The following is a 13,494-nucleotide window of genomic DNA, read 5'->3' as shown; positions in this document are numbered from 1 at the left end:
GGCACCCCTTTCTACTCATTTTTTTGCCCAGCCTTTTAGTAAAAGGAAAATATATAAAAAAAGAGCAAGCCAAAATGAAAGGAAAGAAAAAAATCAAATAAAATGAGAACAAGACAACAGATAACGATAAAAGGAAACCAGAAAGAAAAAAAGAGAAGCCGAAAACAAATATCAGGCAAAAAAAAAAAAAAAACTTGACAAGTTTCTATTTTTGGGTACCTGTAGCAGCAAGATGGCTCACATTTATGTCATCTCCCTCTTGGTGAGCCTCGCATAGTGTAAAATAGAAATTTTTCAACCTACAAGCATTTAAAAAAATAATGCACATCTATTAGTTCATGCATTAACACAATTTTCCCCCCAATATTATTCTTTGACGAATAACATGTTCTTAGGACTAGGATGTGTTGAATAATACACACTACTCCTTTAAGCAAAGCACTAGCAGATCATGGAATTTATTCCTATTCATTCTTAATGTTTTTTTTTCTTCCATTTCTTATTTGTATCTTATTCTGTGTGTTGGCTTTGGTAGAATGCTCTTCCCCCTTAGATTCGATCTGCAACCTCAGTGGAACTGTTTAAATCTAGGCTTAAAACACACTTCTATTCTATGGCTTATAAATGCCCTTTTTGTGTATTATGTTTTTGCAAAACCCGTTGCATCTTGGTCATCCTAGAAGGGGGATGACCCCATGTGCAGTCCTTTCTCATGGTTTCATTTTCCTTGCTCTCATGTAGGTTTTAGATCAAGGGATGGTGTCATAATAGTCTGTAGTTTGCGATAGTCTGGGAAGCCCTTTGAGACAAAGAAACATGACTTGTTATCCAAGCATTTTTGGTTGAAAACCATCTTTGGACTCTTGAAACCCCCAGGTGTAAAACAATGAATATCAAGCTAGAAGTTTATTACACTTAATGGCAGCACAGCAAAAAAGAAGCCCGACTTGCCACACCCATCTTCTTCTTAGGATGTAAACATGCACATTTTTTCTTGCGAGTGAGCAACAATTGCTCGATCTGATTTCTTTCTTTAGCATCTTGAATTTGCAGCATATCTTTCAAACTATCCGCTTTTGCTATCTCCTTCCAAATGAAAATACGTTTTGGTGGTTACCGATATTACCGAACAACCCCTGCTGAAATGCAATAGTCCGAATAGAACGAACAGGTTGAGCTAATGATTACCAAGAAATCAGCGCAAGTTCAACAGACTTTCCCTCGCTGTCGAAACAACTTGACACGAACATGTTTAAAGTCATATAAAAGTTCTGCCCGTGAAACTGCGAACCTCCCCCTCATCTGCATAACTCCTCATAATATATACATGCCCACTCTTAATACGCATTTATGTCTCAAGAACAATACAACGGATTGACACCGAGACGTGCTTTTTTTTCTTCCTCTTCAAATCTCTCCCGACTCGCGCTCCTCGGAGCTGGAATGTCGGTCTCGCTCTAAGGACAGGGACCTCTCGCGCTCCCTCGCCTTGGCCACGCCCGGGGAGTTGGGCCTATCCTGGTCCTCCCAGTCTTTGTACTCCGCCTTGTTGTCCTTCCATTCTTGCAAGGCCTCCTGACTCCTCTCCTGGGAAAGTGAGGGCGCCACGTCGCGGGTGTGCGACGATCTTTCTCTGGAGGACCTGTGAGGACGGTTGACAAAAACATACCCGGTTTGTGGCAGATGTCTTCAAGTGCATCTCGTGGCAAATTTGATAGATGTAAATATATCAATGGTTTAATCCGGCCCACAATAAATTTAAGTACAGAAAAACAAATAAATGAAAAAAAGTCTAGCTCAGGGTTTAGATACATATGGCTCAGAGATAAAATTATACTCATGCAATTCTAATCTATAGTGTTCCAATTCAGATGAGCGCAGATTAGAGTCTAGTGCGCACATAGCTAATTTTACTAATGTGTGAATGGTTCGTTCCAGTATAATAAGAGCATACCCCCCGTTATAGTTTACAATCATGGTGCGACACCAACAGACCCAGTTTTGGTTGTACGTCACAAAGGAATCCTTTAAATGGAAACTCATTCAACAATTCAGGTTCACTGTTGAGAAACTTAAATTAAAACCCACAGAAAAACTGTAAACAGCCAGAAACACCAGCCAAGTATACAGACCAATTTGATTGGCTGGGGTGGGCGGAACTAGAAACACAGCGCAATTATTTCTGCCCAGCGCAGTTTTGCAACTAAGGTAAAAACGTCAGTTTCCTTGTTTGCAGTATTTTGTGACATTTTTACATAAAAATTCTGCTTAACATTGTTTTCAAACCATTATTTATGAAAACGTGAAGGTCAAAATGAGCCTCAATGACCTTAAGTAATTGTGGGAGGGAGAGAAGTTTAAAGTGGTATATTTGTTGATAAGTGCTCTGGCATTTTTCCTATTTCATAAATTTGTGGAAAAAGAGTGGGGGAAAAAAAAGACGAAAAATTTGATTTTCTCTGGAGAGCGGGTTTGGCGGTGTTCCTGAAAATGGTCTTAAAAAGTATAGTATGGGAATCTACAACATAAATAAATGCTATTATGAGACAGTAGTGGCAAGCGCCCTCTTCTATGCGGCAGCGTGTTGGGGAGGCAGCGTCAAGAAGAAGGATGCCTCTCCTCTCAATAAACTGGCTAGGAAAGCGAGCTCTGTTGTGGGCAAAGAGCTGGACAGCCTAACAACAGTAGCTGAGAGACGAGTACTGAAAAAGCTGAGGTCAATCATGGACAATCCATCGCATCCACTACACAGCATTCTCTCCAGACAGAAGAGCAGTTTCAGCGACAGACTGCTGTCACTGTCTTGTACTACGGACAGACTGAAGAGATCTTTTCTTCCTCATGCCATGAGGCTCTTTAACTCCGCCCGGCATAGTAAAGGCCCACATTAAACCACACCACCTACATTGGATATTACCGAATCTTACTGCAATATGTATTCTGTGAAGCACTATTTAGTTACTCTAAATAACACGCTACAGTGGGCATTTGCACGTCACACTGGGTATTTGTATATTGTATTCTTTTGGCTTTATTATTGTACTGTTCTCAGCTCAGGGATGCTGCTGGAAATGTGAATTTCCCTTCGGGGATGAATAAAGTATCTATCTATCTATCTATTATGGCTCTTTGGTTCTGCTCTAGCTCATTTCCATCCAAACCTTTATTTTCTGTAAATAAAAACCAAAAGCTCCTTCCTATCGCTAGAAAGTAAAAATATTTTCCCCCACAACACATCACAATATTGCACCATCTTACGATCGGATCAGGTACTGATAGCCTCACCTCTTTCTCTTGTGCCTGTGAGAATGAGAGTGCGAACGGTGTCTGTCCTTGTGTCTATGCCTTCTCTCTCGCTCCCGGTCGCCGGCCTCCTCTCTCGAACGAGAGGAGCGGTGGCGTCTTGACCGGTGAGAAGACGAACTGCCTCCGTCCCTAAGGAAATTGGATAGAGAAAAACAACAGAAAATGAGCATGAAGAAAGGTCCAAATAAAGGAGGGATTAAAATGAAAACAAAGACTTAATTACCTGTATCGGTCACCACTTCTGGACCGCGACCTGGTGGGAACATGTGATTAGATATGATATATGATGACCAGGAAGACGACCGCTTACCTCCTGCGTTCCCGCTCCCGTTCCCGCTCCCATTCTCGTTCTCTCTCCCGTTCCTTTTCCCTCTCCCGTTCCTTTTCCCTCTCCCGTTCCTTTTCTCTCTCCCTTTCTATCTCCCACTGCCTGTCCCGGTCGTCATCTCGTTCCCGCTCCTCCCTTCGTCTGTTCCGCAGTTTTTCTTGTTTCTCTTCAACTGCTTTCTGCATTGGAAAGAAGACGAGACCAATGATGTTTTGAAAAACGGAATACTTACATTTACAGTAGATTAGACTGCCGGGATGTGTTGAGCCAGCGAGGGCTGCACGTATACCAAAAATCTAATCCATAATGCGATGTGACATAGTGCGATCGTGTAATTGCAAGACACTGCATTTTTCCCAATGTTTGTGTTTTACCCCCTTCGTTTGGGTTTTAACAGCTCCCGCCAATCAGAGGCAAATTTTAACAGCACTATCCAATACAGACGCTCCCCTACTTGCGACCATTCGACTTCCGTAAAACGGTAGATACGAACATTTTTTTCAGGATGTCGAAACATATCCGGACATTGCTGTAAGTTAGATGTATTGTGTGCAACTTATTCAGAGTACAGGACAATACTGAGAGCTTCCTTCCGCCGCTACCGGCATGTGGCGCTGTGAGAGGACGCCCCGCATCCACGCAGAAGTAAAACAATTCGGTTCCTTTTCCGAGTTCGTGTGTAAACATTCTATACCATCTATGTCTACACTATCTCCAGCGCGCAGAGAACTTTTTTATCTTTTAATACCTCGTGCATCCATTCAATATGGTTGGTGTAAAGTGGCGAGCCCCCCCCCCCCCCCCTTTTTTTTTAAATGAAAGTGGAATAAGAAGGCTTGATGCGGTTGAGAAAATGGTCGGAACGCTTTTTTTTCAGCCACTTTTTACCACTAAGGAGGACCTCTTGAAGCACATCTTCCAAAAGTAAGTTAAACTCAACTTTATTTCTCTTTAGAGCACTAATATTTTAAGAAATTTTATTTTTTAGTACAAAACAATACAGGTTACTGTACTTATACAGTACTGTCTATAATATGACATTTTATAGTTTAATACCTCGCCCATCCATTCAATATGGTTGGTGTATAGTGCAAAGAAGAGGCGAGCCGTTTAAATTAAAATAAAAGTGATATATAAAAGCTTGATGCGGTTGAGAAAATGGTTGGATCGTTTTTTTACGGCCACTCTCTAACACGAAGGAGGACCTCTTGAAGCTTATCTGCCGAAATTAAGTTACACTTAACTTTATCTTTATACAGCATATTCATTTATGTTTATTTTTTAGTACAAAACAATACAGGTTACTTATACAAGCCTTAAACATACATATATAAACCTTAAACATACAAAATATAGCACTGAAGCAACTTACGAACGATCGCCTGGAACCTATCTTGTTCGTAAGTAGTGCAGCCTCTGTAAAGGCGAGGCAAAGTTTGCAAGCAGAATGCTATACTAATCAACCACCATATTGGCCTTGCGAGTCAAACTGTAAATAATGGTCAGCAAACAGAAACCTTAAGAATAGCTCCCCAGTAAAGAGAAATGTTTGCTTCAAGTTAAAGAATGTCACTGCGATTAAATAACTACAAAAAAAAAAAACTAGAAAATTCCCCTTTCTTTTGAAAACAGCAAAATCTCAATACTGGTCTGAGAAGTTGCAGTTAGTTTTCGGTCCCCAAACAGCGCAGCCCTAGCACTAACAGCATGGTCATTTTTTTGCATAAAGCCCCAGTCATTTTTCCACGCTGGCTGAACCCGTCATGATTCATTCATTTATCGCGCGCCGGTGTTTATGTGGCTGCGTTAAAACACGGATTTTTCCTCCTCTGGTGTGGCGCAGACACACACTCACACATGAAGCAGTGGAGGAGGGGCGCTACCATAAAGCTCCTAAACAACACGGCGCGCAACTAAAAATTTTCAGGTAAAAATGCTTTTTCAAACACCCTTAAACCTTCCCCAAGTATATCTGGTTAAAAATGGGCCTCCACTGAAGCGCCTTACCCTAAGCTTTTCAAGCTTCTCCCGAATTTCAATGAAGCCCAGGTGAAGTTTTCCCCCGAAGTGGTCGGCGAGACGGCGATCGTTGTCATGGAGACCCAAGTAGGCCGAGCACACTTCGCAGACGCGCAGCTTTTGCTGCTGAAAACTGGAGGCAGGCATCGAATTTCTGTAAACATCCTGGAAAGTAATCAAGGGAGGGGAAATAAGACCAATTGTATCTGAATTGCGATCAATATGAGCCTTAACGGTACCGGCCATTAACTCATTCAGTTGCCAGCAGTTTCTCTCGAATGGGAAGTGTAGGGTAGGGTGTGAGCCAAGTTCTGCCATTTTGACTCAATTTTTGAGGGCCTACAGAAAATATACTTCTGTAGCCAAATAGGCATAGGACATATCAAAAGGAAGCTTGAACCCTCATCTTTTATTGGGAAAAAAAGTATGCTTCTAGTTTTTACAATTGTGTAGTAAACAAAAGTTGAACATTTCTAAGTTTCTTACTCGTTTCAGGATAACTTTTGCTGAAAAGATGCATATCAAGCAGAATTTTCACTTTGTTGCGCATATATATGATACTTCTAATATCTAACCAATGCAAAATAACAATTTATTGCAAGGACACTGAACTGATGCATGAACTTTGCAAGAAATGTCAGCCCCCAGTGTTGTCCAGTGACGTGATCATATCATTCGGGTCATCAAGGCGATCACGGAAGTGCACGAAACCCTTTACTCTCTCTACCCTACGATGAGGGGTCTTCGTCATCTTTTATCGAATGAATAAAGCTTTGAATCGTGAAAACTGTCTGCACTTGTATCCTCGCTTTTCTCATCACACAGTGCGTACACACCATATGGGCTGCCAACACACTGCCATACGGTGGACACAGGAAACAAAAAAATAAGGTACGAAGTGTGTTGACAAAGATCTATTCAAAGCCGCTCTTGCCATCTGGTGGTGATTTAGCCTACTGAAATAATTCCCAGAGGCTTGATACTCACTGAAGTGCTGCACCAAAGACCTAAGAATAGTTTAAGCATAAAGAATGTATTTTTACGCTTTGGTACTCAGGGACAATGCTTCGTACAAATTGTATTTGTACGTCTTGGCACTGAATGAGCAAAGCATTTCATACGTCTGCTTACCTCTGCTTCTTTCTTCAAGATACGGGTCTGCTCCACTTGTTCGAGCATCTTTTGAGCCTCTTCTACATTGCCTTCACCTCCGAGTTGCTCAGCGCTAGCGAGTAGCTTCCCGATCTCCTCATTTAACTCGTGTACACGTTCAGCCTAGGCCATTAAAAACAGATCATCTTATATATATTTTTTAATTAACAGCCTATAGCAGACTGTGGTAGTTGCAACTTTTCAGTTATTACCTTAGCAGTTACTTCAGCACTGATTTCCTCTTGAGTCTCTGCTAATCGCTTCTTAGCTAGCTCAGTCCTGCGGTCGCAGTCGGCGATAAAAGTCTGAAGGTGTTCAGCAGCCTAAAAACAACAGAATGGATAATTAGGTAGAACCTTTTCACTGTTTGTTAAACTTGATAAACCAGTGTTTCTCAAATGATGGACCCATTTTCAGTTGGTAGCGGGCCCTTGCTTTGGCAAAATAATGCCAAGAAGAAAAAACACAGAGGGTTAACTAAACTCCTTAAAAGTAGCTGGCAAAATGTCCTGCTTGATCTCATCGACCTGTTCAGCCATCATCCTCCATCAGCACGTTTGAGACGGACCACATCTCATTTTATTGTAATTTTGTTTGTTTTAATTACCTTTTTTCCCCCATTGTAAGGAGTCCAAAGAAAGTTAGTGATAAGGGGAAGAAGAGGTAAACAGTGACTGTCTAGTCGAAGGAAGAAATGATTGCAAAAACAGAAAATAGTGTGGGAGTGTCTTCCATTAAAGGGCTGCTGGAAGGTACAGTAAATGGTCCAAAAAAATGAAGATGTTTTAGTTTTTCTTTATTAACCACACAAATAATTATTTATGTTTAGGTACACCCTTTATCAATATTTTGAATTACTTTTGGTTTGCGGCTCTTTAAAAACAGTTATAAATGTAGGCTTATAAGTTATTTGAAGTCATTTTGACTTTGCTGGTCACTTGTTTTTTCGAGAGAAAAAAAGGAAATATAAACTAAAATCTCTGCTTTAAATTGCACAATCATTTGGATACGTTTGAAAAGTGGATTTTTTTTTTCTTGATTTGGGTCTCAGCTTGTCATTAGGGTGGAATGGTGGGTCCTGAAGTCAGGCCAGTTGAGAACCACTGGTACTGACCATGTATTGAGTAATATCTTAAGATTATAAAATGTCAAAGTGTGTAAAATTAATCTTCAGAATAGACAAACAACTGCTTTATACTGAAGTGTGACTGCAAGTTCCTGTCCTTAACATTATCGAAGAGAGGTTAACCATTGTGGAATGAGAATTGTCTTGGTGACTTACATCAAGTTCAAAGAAAAATTCTTGCTCCTTGGAGGCGATCTCAAAGTCTGCTCGGAGGGCCAAGTCATGGACTTTCACACAATCTCCAAGATCCATTCTCTATAGGGTCGGAAGAAATATGTGAATTGGAAAATGCATGCATGCAACTTTATTAAATAAAGCACAGAGTATTTTCAAAGCTAAAGGTACGTGCTTAATACTACCTCGATAAATACCTTGTGATTGATATTGGACAAAAGTCAAGTCAAGTCATTTTTATTTGTATAGCCCTAAATCACAAAAGAAATTAGGAATTTAGAGGCGAAAGGTAGCTTCCCGAACTTAACGTGAAATACAAACATCTGCATATCAATTAAAGTGTCTACATTGAATATCTACAGCATTGTTTTCAGTTCACTTCCAAAGGACAACAGCAAACAAACTTATCAACACCATTTTGAGAAAGATAATTAATGACAAAAACTTTGATCTTTCGGATCTGAGTGTAAAAATGAACAAGTACTCACAGTGCCCAAAAGAATGTCATGCGGACAGGAATCCAGAAGGTGACTTTTGCATACTCGATCATCTGAGAATTTAATTCTCTGCCTCATGGTGTCACCTATTAAAGGCAGAAAATGGAAGTTACATTGATCCAATCCCAAACGCACTGATGATTGTGACTATATAGTTGCATGATTTTCTTAGGCCATTGTTTACTAAATTTCACATGCGTGAACAAATTGGTTTGATTTTGTGATTATTGGCATTGAATTTGGACATTAAGGAACATCCGCAGGTAAGAGAGAATGACTACATCTACATGTTGCAAAACCGGTAATTATAATAATACACATTTTGATTTTAAATATACCCAAACTTTTTTCCACCGTTTCAGATTTGAGTTTCGGCTTACACTAATGCTAAAAATTGTTCTGAAAACACTTGAAATTTCTAAATTAAGCGGAAGTGAAAAGGCATCTTGAAGCATCTCTGTGGAACTTCCAAAATGTTTTCAGAACAAATGTTATTTAGCGCAATCGAATGCACCGCTATTCTTACTCCAAAATCAAATCTGGAAGATAAAAAAAAAAACGAAAACAAAAAACAAAAAAAACAAAAACTCATCAGCAGTTAAAAGTGTGTATCCACAGTGATTTAGGATGCTCCATTAATATCGGCATATGCATGACAGAAAGCCTCAGGGGTAAAGTGCGCTGCAACAGCAAAGCTCATCTCTGAAGAACGGGATGAAACTTTTCACTGACAACAACGGCGACAAGATGATGATGGTGCTGTATTTGAGTCAGATTAGAAAGATTCTCCTGCTACCAATGCCATCTGTGTCATGCGTCCCAACCCCAAAAATTGCCCCGAGAATGATGGCCGCAGCCAGACTGTACTTTCCTAACACAGACCACAGCAGTATTTCTACAGCTTAAGGCAAGTTAAGTTCAAGACTTTTTAATGCCCTTTAAAATCAAGTTTAGGATCAAGTCTACGAAACAAAAAAACCCACAATTGAAACAGACAAAATAAACACAATATTTCTTGCACACAATGAATCGTACCTCGTACGCATTACCTGGCACAGCTTTTAGCCATGGCAAATAACTTTCGTTAGCCACTGCTTATCAAATGTACACTGGTCCAAAGTAAACATCTCTGCCCCAAGTTGCAATTTGTGCTGCGGGTAGAACCCGTTCTAAAAGCCCGACTGAAACCAAATCACCATTTTAATAGTTCTGTTATTGTGGTCATGTTATGTTGCCACCAAAGTAAATCAGTGAATTATTTAAAAAAAACAGTTGATGAATGTCACTTATTATTTTTAGTTCAAACAAATATAAATCCTATTATTACGCTAACACTTTTAGGACTTTTGAAAATTACATTTAAGACATTTCGATGCCAATTCGGGCCTTATCTTTAGAATAATGAATTCAATGCCTTTTAAGACTTTTCAAAGATCTGAGGGAAACCTGCCACAGGTGGCGCAGCGACGACCCAGGCGGTAAATTTATCGGTGAAGAATGATACATTATTTTGGGACATCACCTTTAGATGATTTTTACACGTTTAGCCCTTTTCTTGTGTTAGCTTTTAGGTAACACATCTCATGTAAGCGGGTCGATGGCAACCCGTAATTTAAATAAGCTACAAAATACACTATAACAATAATACATGACCCTTTTTTCCTCATCTCTTGGTTACCTTGCTTGGCTTCTTTATCCATCAAAATGTGGCTTTTTATAATTTTGGTGTGAGTCTCGGCCTATTTTAGGCAGTATACCCTTTAATTTTGATTTTAAAAAAGGAAAGTAAAATGTACATTAAAATAATTATATAAATACATAAAAGGGTTTTCTGTTACCTGACTATTATTGCGGGTCATTACAATGCATCTGCTTGATCCTTTTTCCCCCTAATTTTAATAACATATGTTATATGTTAATATCTCTGATCACAGATCCCTTAACCACATGGGTCATAGGAACACCACTATGGTGTGGTTCGGGCAAGTACAGCCTGGTGGCGCACATTCTTTTCCAGGCCAGCACATTAATACACTTATAATAATACAAGTTATCTTTTTTTTCCTCAGAGATGCCACTTGCCGTTTTACTTGTGCAAATCTGTAAATTCCAGATATAGTTGGTTTTGGCATCACAGGGTGTCAAGATTATGATGCCATACTCCCCAGGCTTACTGTCATCTGAAAGGTCTGAAGAAATGCTCTGCAAATTACCAGATTTATACCGATTTGGCCTTACATGTCTTCATAAGTCTTTATTTTATTTGAGTGTAGATATTCTAGAAAAACAGGAAAATGAAAATACCCTAAAGCTCACAAGAGTGGGAGAGGGGCTTGGTTTTAACTACGTTGTCTGAGAGTACTTATGATTTCAGTTTTTGTTTGATATTTTTTCTATAGCCGGGTCAAAACCAACCCTAAAAATACAAATGTAACAATTTAAATTCAAGCATTTTATAATGTAGTGGCACTTTATTTTGTTGAAATCGTTTGTAAGTTGAGTTTGTTCGTAAGTTGCTTCAGTGCTGTTTTGTATGTTTAAGGTTTATATAAGTATATTTAAGGCTTTTATAAGTAAACTGTATTGTTTCTATTAAAAAAAAATAAACATTTCATAAAACAATATGCTCTATAAAGATAAATAAAATTAAGTTTAACTTACTTTTGGAAAATGAGTTACAAGACTTAGGCGACTTTCTCTTCCGTGGTAAAAATTGCAGAAAAAGCGATCCAACCATTTTCTCAACCGCATCAAGCTTTCTTATTCCACTTTCATTTAAAAAGAAATGGCTTGCCTCCTTACACTTTACACCAACCATATTAAATGGATGCACGAGATACTAAACAATAAAAATGTCAAAGTTGTTAGCGCGCTGGAGATAAAGTATAGAATATTTACACGAGAACTAGGAAGAGGATTTTTTTCCTTCCAGGTAGATGCAGGATGACCGCTCAGAGTACCACATGCCGGTAGCAGCGGAAAGAAGCACTACAGTACTACCCTCTACTTGGAAAAAGGTGCACACAAAGACAAACTCTAACTTGCAGGAATGTCCGGTTATTTTTCAACATTTCGAAAAAAGTGTTCGTATCTACCGTTTTCCGTAAGTAGGGGAGCATCTGTACATCCTTACAAAGTCAAAATCCCTTGATGCAACATATAAATATGTGGTTTTCGTATGCATTTAAAAGCCAAAACAGGTCGGTGGAGACCCTAATACAAGAGGGTTAATAAAGGTTGTGAATAGTTTATTTATGGCTCGGCCTCTAGAGCTTTTAGTCACTCAGGTTTGACAGGTCTTGATCACATTACATTACTTGAATATTCGGTTCACTGGTCCTTTAACTGCCAGGGTGGTCTGGGCACCACTTTGTGTATTGTGTCTTGGGCATGTACAGCCTGTCAGTTTTCTCCCCCATAAGAAAACTGGTTCCCATAGTCACCAGTACAGGAGAAACCTGCTGATCTGACCCAGAAACTGCAACTTCATCACCTGGTTGCCATTTTACGGTGTAGATGAACTGGACCTCGGAATTGACGGGCAGCTGCGTGTGACAATACTAATACAGTACTTGATCCTAAATCACTGTGGAAACAATATTTCAATCACATTGTACACAGTCACGTTCAACGGACAGACTGAGGAGATCATTTCTTCCTCATGCCATGAGGCTCTTTAACTCCACCTGGGGGAGTAAAAGCCCACATTAAACCCCACCCCCACATTTGCATATTACCCTATTTTTATTACAGTGTGTATTTCTGTAGCACTATATAAATACTCTATAACAACACGTTATATTGGGTATTTTTGTATTCTATATTTCAACACAAGGATACTACTGGAAGTGTGTATTTCCCGACGGGGATGAATAAAGTTTATATCTATCTATCCATCTACGATTCGCAATTCCTCACTTGATTATTACATATCGGATTTAATAAAACATTTATCTTAGTTATCTTGTGTGTTCAAGACACCTGTTCCTGTGATGTCCAAAATTCTCGCACTGGACCATATTTAAAGCTGTGATTTTGATCCAGATCGCTGAACCATACCACAATCGCTGTTTGCAAGCTGGATAAACAAAATGTGAAATAATTTCACGATTTTTATAATGAAAGTTCTCTGCTCTGCTTGGACATATGTACAACAGGTAACTAGCTACCATGATGACTGCTAAAGCATGCGACCCCGATTTAGCAATCGAGCTAATGCTAGCAGCTAGGCTAACGCTAGCATCGTGACAGTTTTACGAGACATTATTTGACGGCAGAGAAACAAACATGGCGCTTACCGTCTCTCGCTGTCCCCATGAGCTGGTCCAGCATAGCTCGCATTTGAGCCTGGGCCGACATGTTGGTTTATATTCGGCCGAGGCAGCTCTTCACACATGTAACCGTCCCGGGTCGACTAGGCCTCGCGCGTCAACTTTCCACACCCACACGGAGAAACTTTTAACCCACGGACTGGAACGTGTTTTGGGGTAAATCCGTGGATTTGAGAGTGGAAATACACTCGCTCCACGGATTAAAAGTGACTTTTTAGTCGAGTTGAGGAAGGTGAAGTGCCTGTTTGAGAAGTGGCGAAGTCACCGGGGTCGTGTGGCGAAATGATGGAGCGGTGACTGCACGTCAACGCGGGGAAGGGGAGGTTTAGCTTTGGTTTAAGCGCACTAAATCGATGATTGGAAGAAATCACAAGTTCATTTTGGAACGTTGTGGAAATCTATTACATCGGTTAAAAAAGTGGTCAATTTAAGCTTCCTGAAACGTCCCCTTCTTCCGTCTTTCGACTTCTGCTGCGCGCGTTCTCGCGGAGACAGCGCGCGCATTGCTTCTTCCGCCCGTAGTCATTCGGTTTAGCTAAAGAAATACTTAAAAAAAAAATT

At 39.9% G+C, this 13,494-nt stretch overlaps 1 protein-coding gene across 1 annotated transcript; it reads right to left on the bottom strand.

Moving 5' to 3' along the window:
* Positions 1-893: 893 nt before the first annotated feature.
* LOC148360691 (putative RNA-binding protein Luc7-like 1) lies at positions 894-13,438 on the bottom strand. The gene is made up of 10 exons (XM_088341587.1): positions 12,901-13,438; positions 8,594-8,688; positions 8,088-8,186; positions 7,018-7,128; positions 6,785-6,928; positions 5,642-5,818; positions 3,617-3,813; positions 3,530-3,559; positions 3,286-3,435; positions 894-1,642 (listed from the first exon to the last, which is right to left on the bottom strand). The coding sequence occupies exons 1-10, from the start codon at positions 12,959-12,961 to the stop codon at positions 1,408-1,410; spliced, it is 1,299 nt and encodes a 432-aa protein (XP_088197713.1). The 5' UTR covers positions 12,962-13,438; the 3' UTR covers positions 894-1,407.
* Positions 13,439-13,494: the final 56 nt, after the last annotated feature.

Source organism: Urocampus carinirostris, chromosome 8, assembly GCF_059441175.1.
Source record: "Urocampus carinirostris isolate Australia breed hairy pipefish chromosome 8, RoL_Ucar_1.0, whole genome shotgun sequence".
NCBI classification, from domain to species: domain Eukaryota; kingdom Metazoa; phylum Chordata; class Actinopteri; order Syngnathiformes; family Syngnathidae; genus Urocampus; species Urocampus carinirostris.
Note: the sequence above shows the minus strand (reverse complement) of the source record. Positions and strands in the feature narration are given on the sequence as shown.

What these genes read in the sequence shown, in the direction of transcription:
- LOC148360691 (XM_088341587.1), bottom strand. Translation starts at nt 12,961, where the DNA reads ATGTCGGCCCAGGCTCAAATGCGAGCTATGCTGGACCAGCTCATGGGG. An exon ending in AATTTTTCTTTGAACTTGAT is followed by an intron (nt 7,129 to 8,087) that starts GTAAGTCACCAA and finishes TGTTGTTTTTAG; the next exon opens with GCTGCTGAACACCTTCAGAC. An exon ending in CACAGGCACAAGAGAAAGAG is followed by an intron (nt 1,643 to 3,285) that starts GTGAGGCTATCA and finishes CCGTCCTCACAG; the next exon opens with GTCCTCCAGAGAAAGATCGT.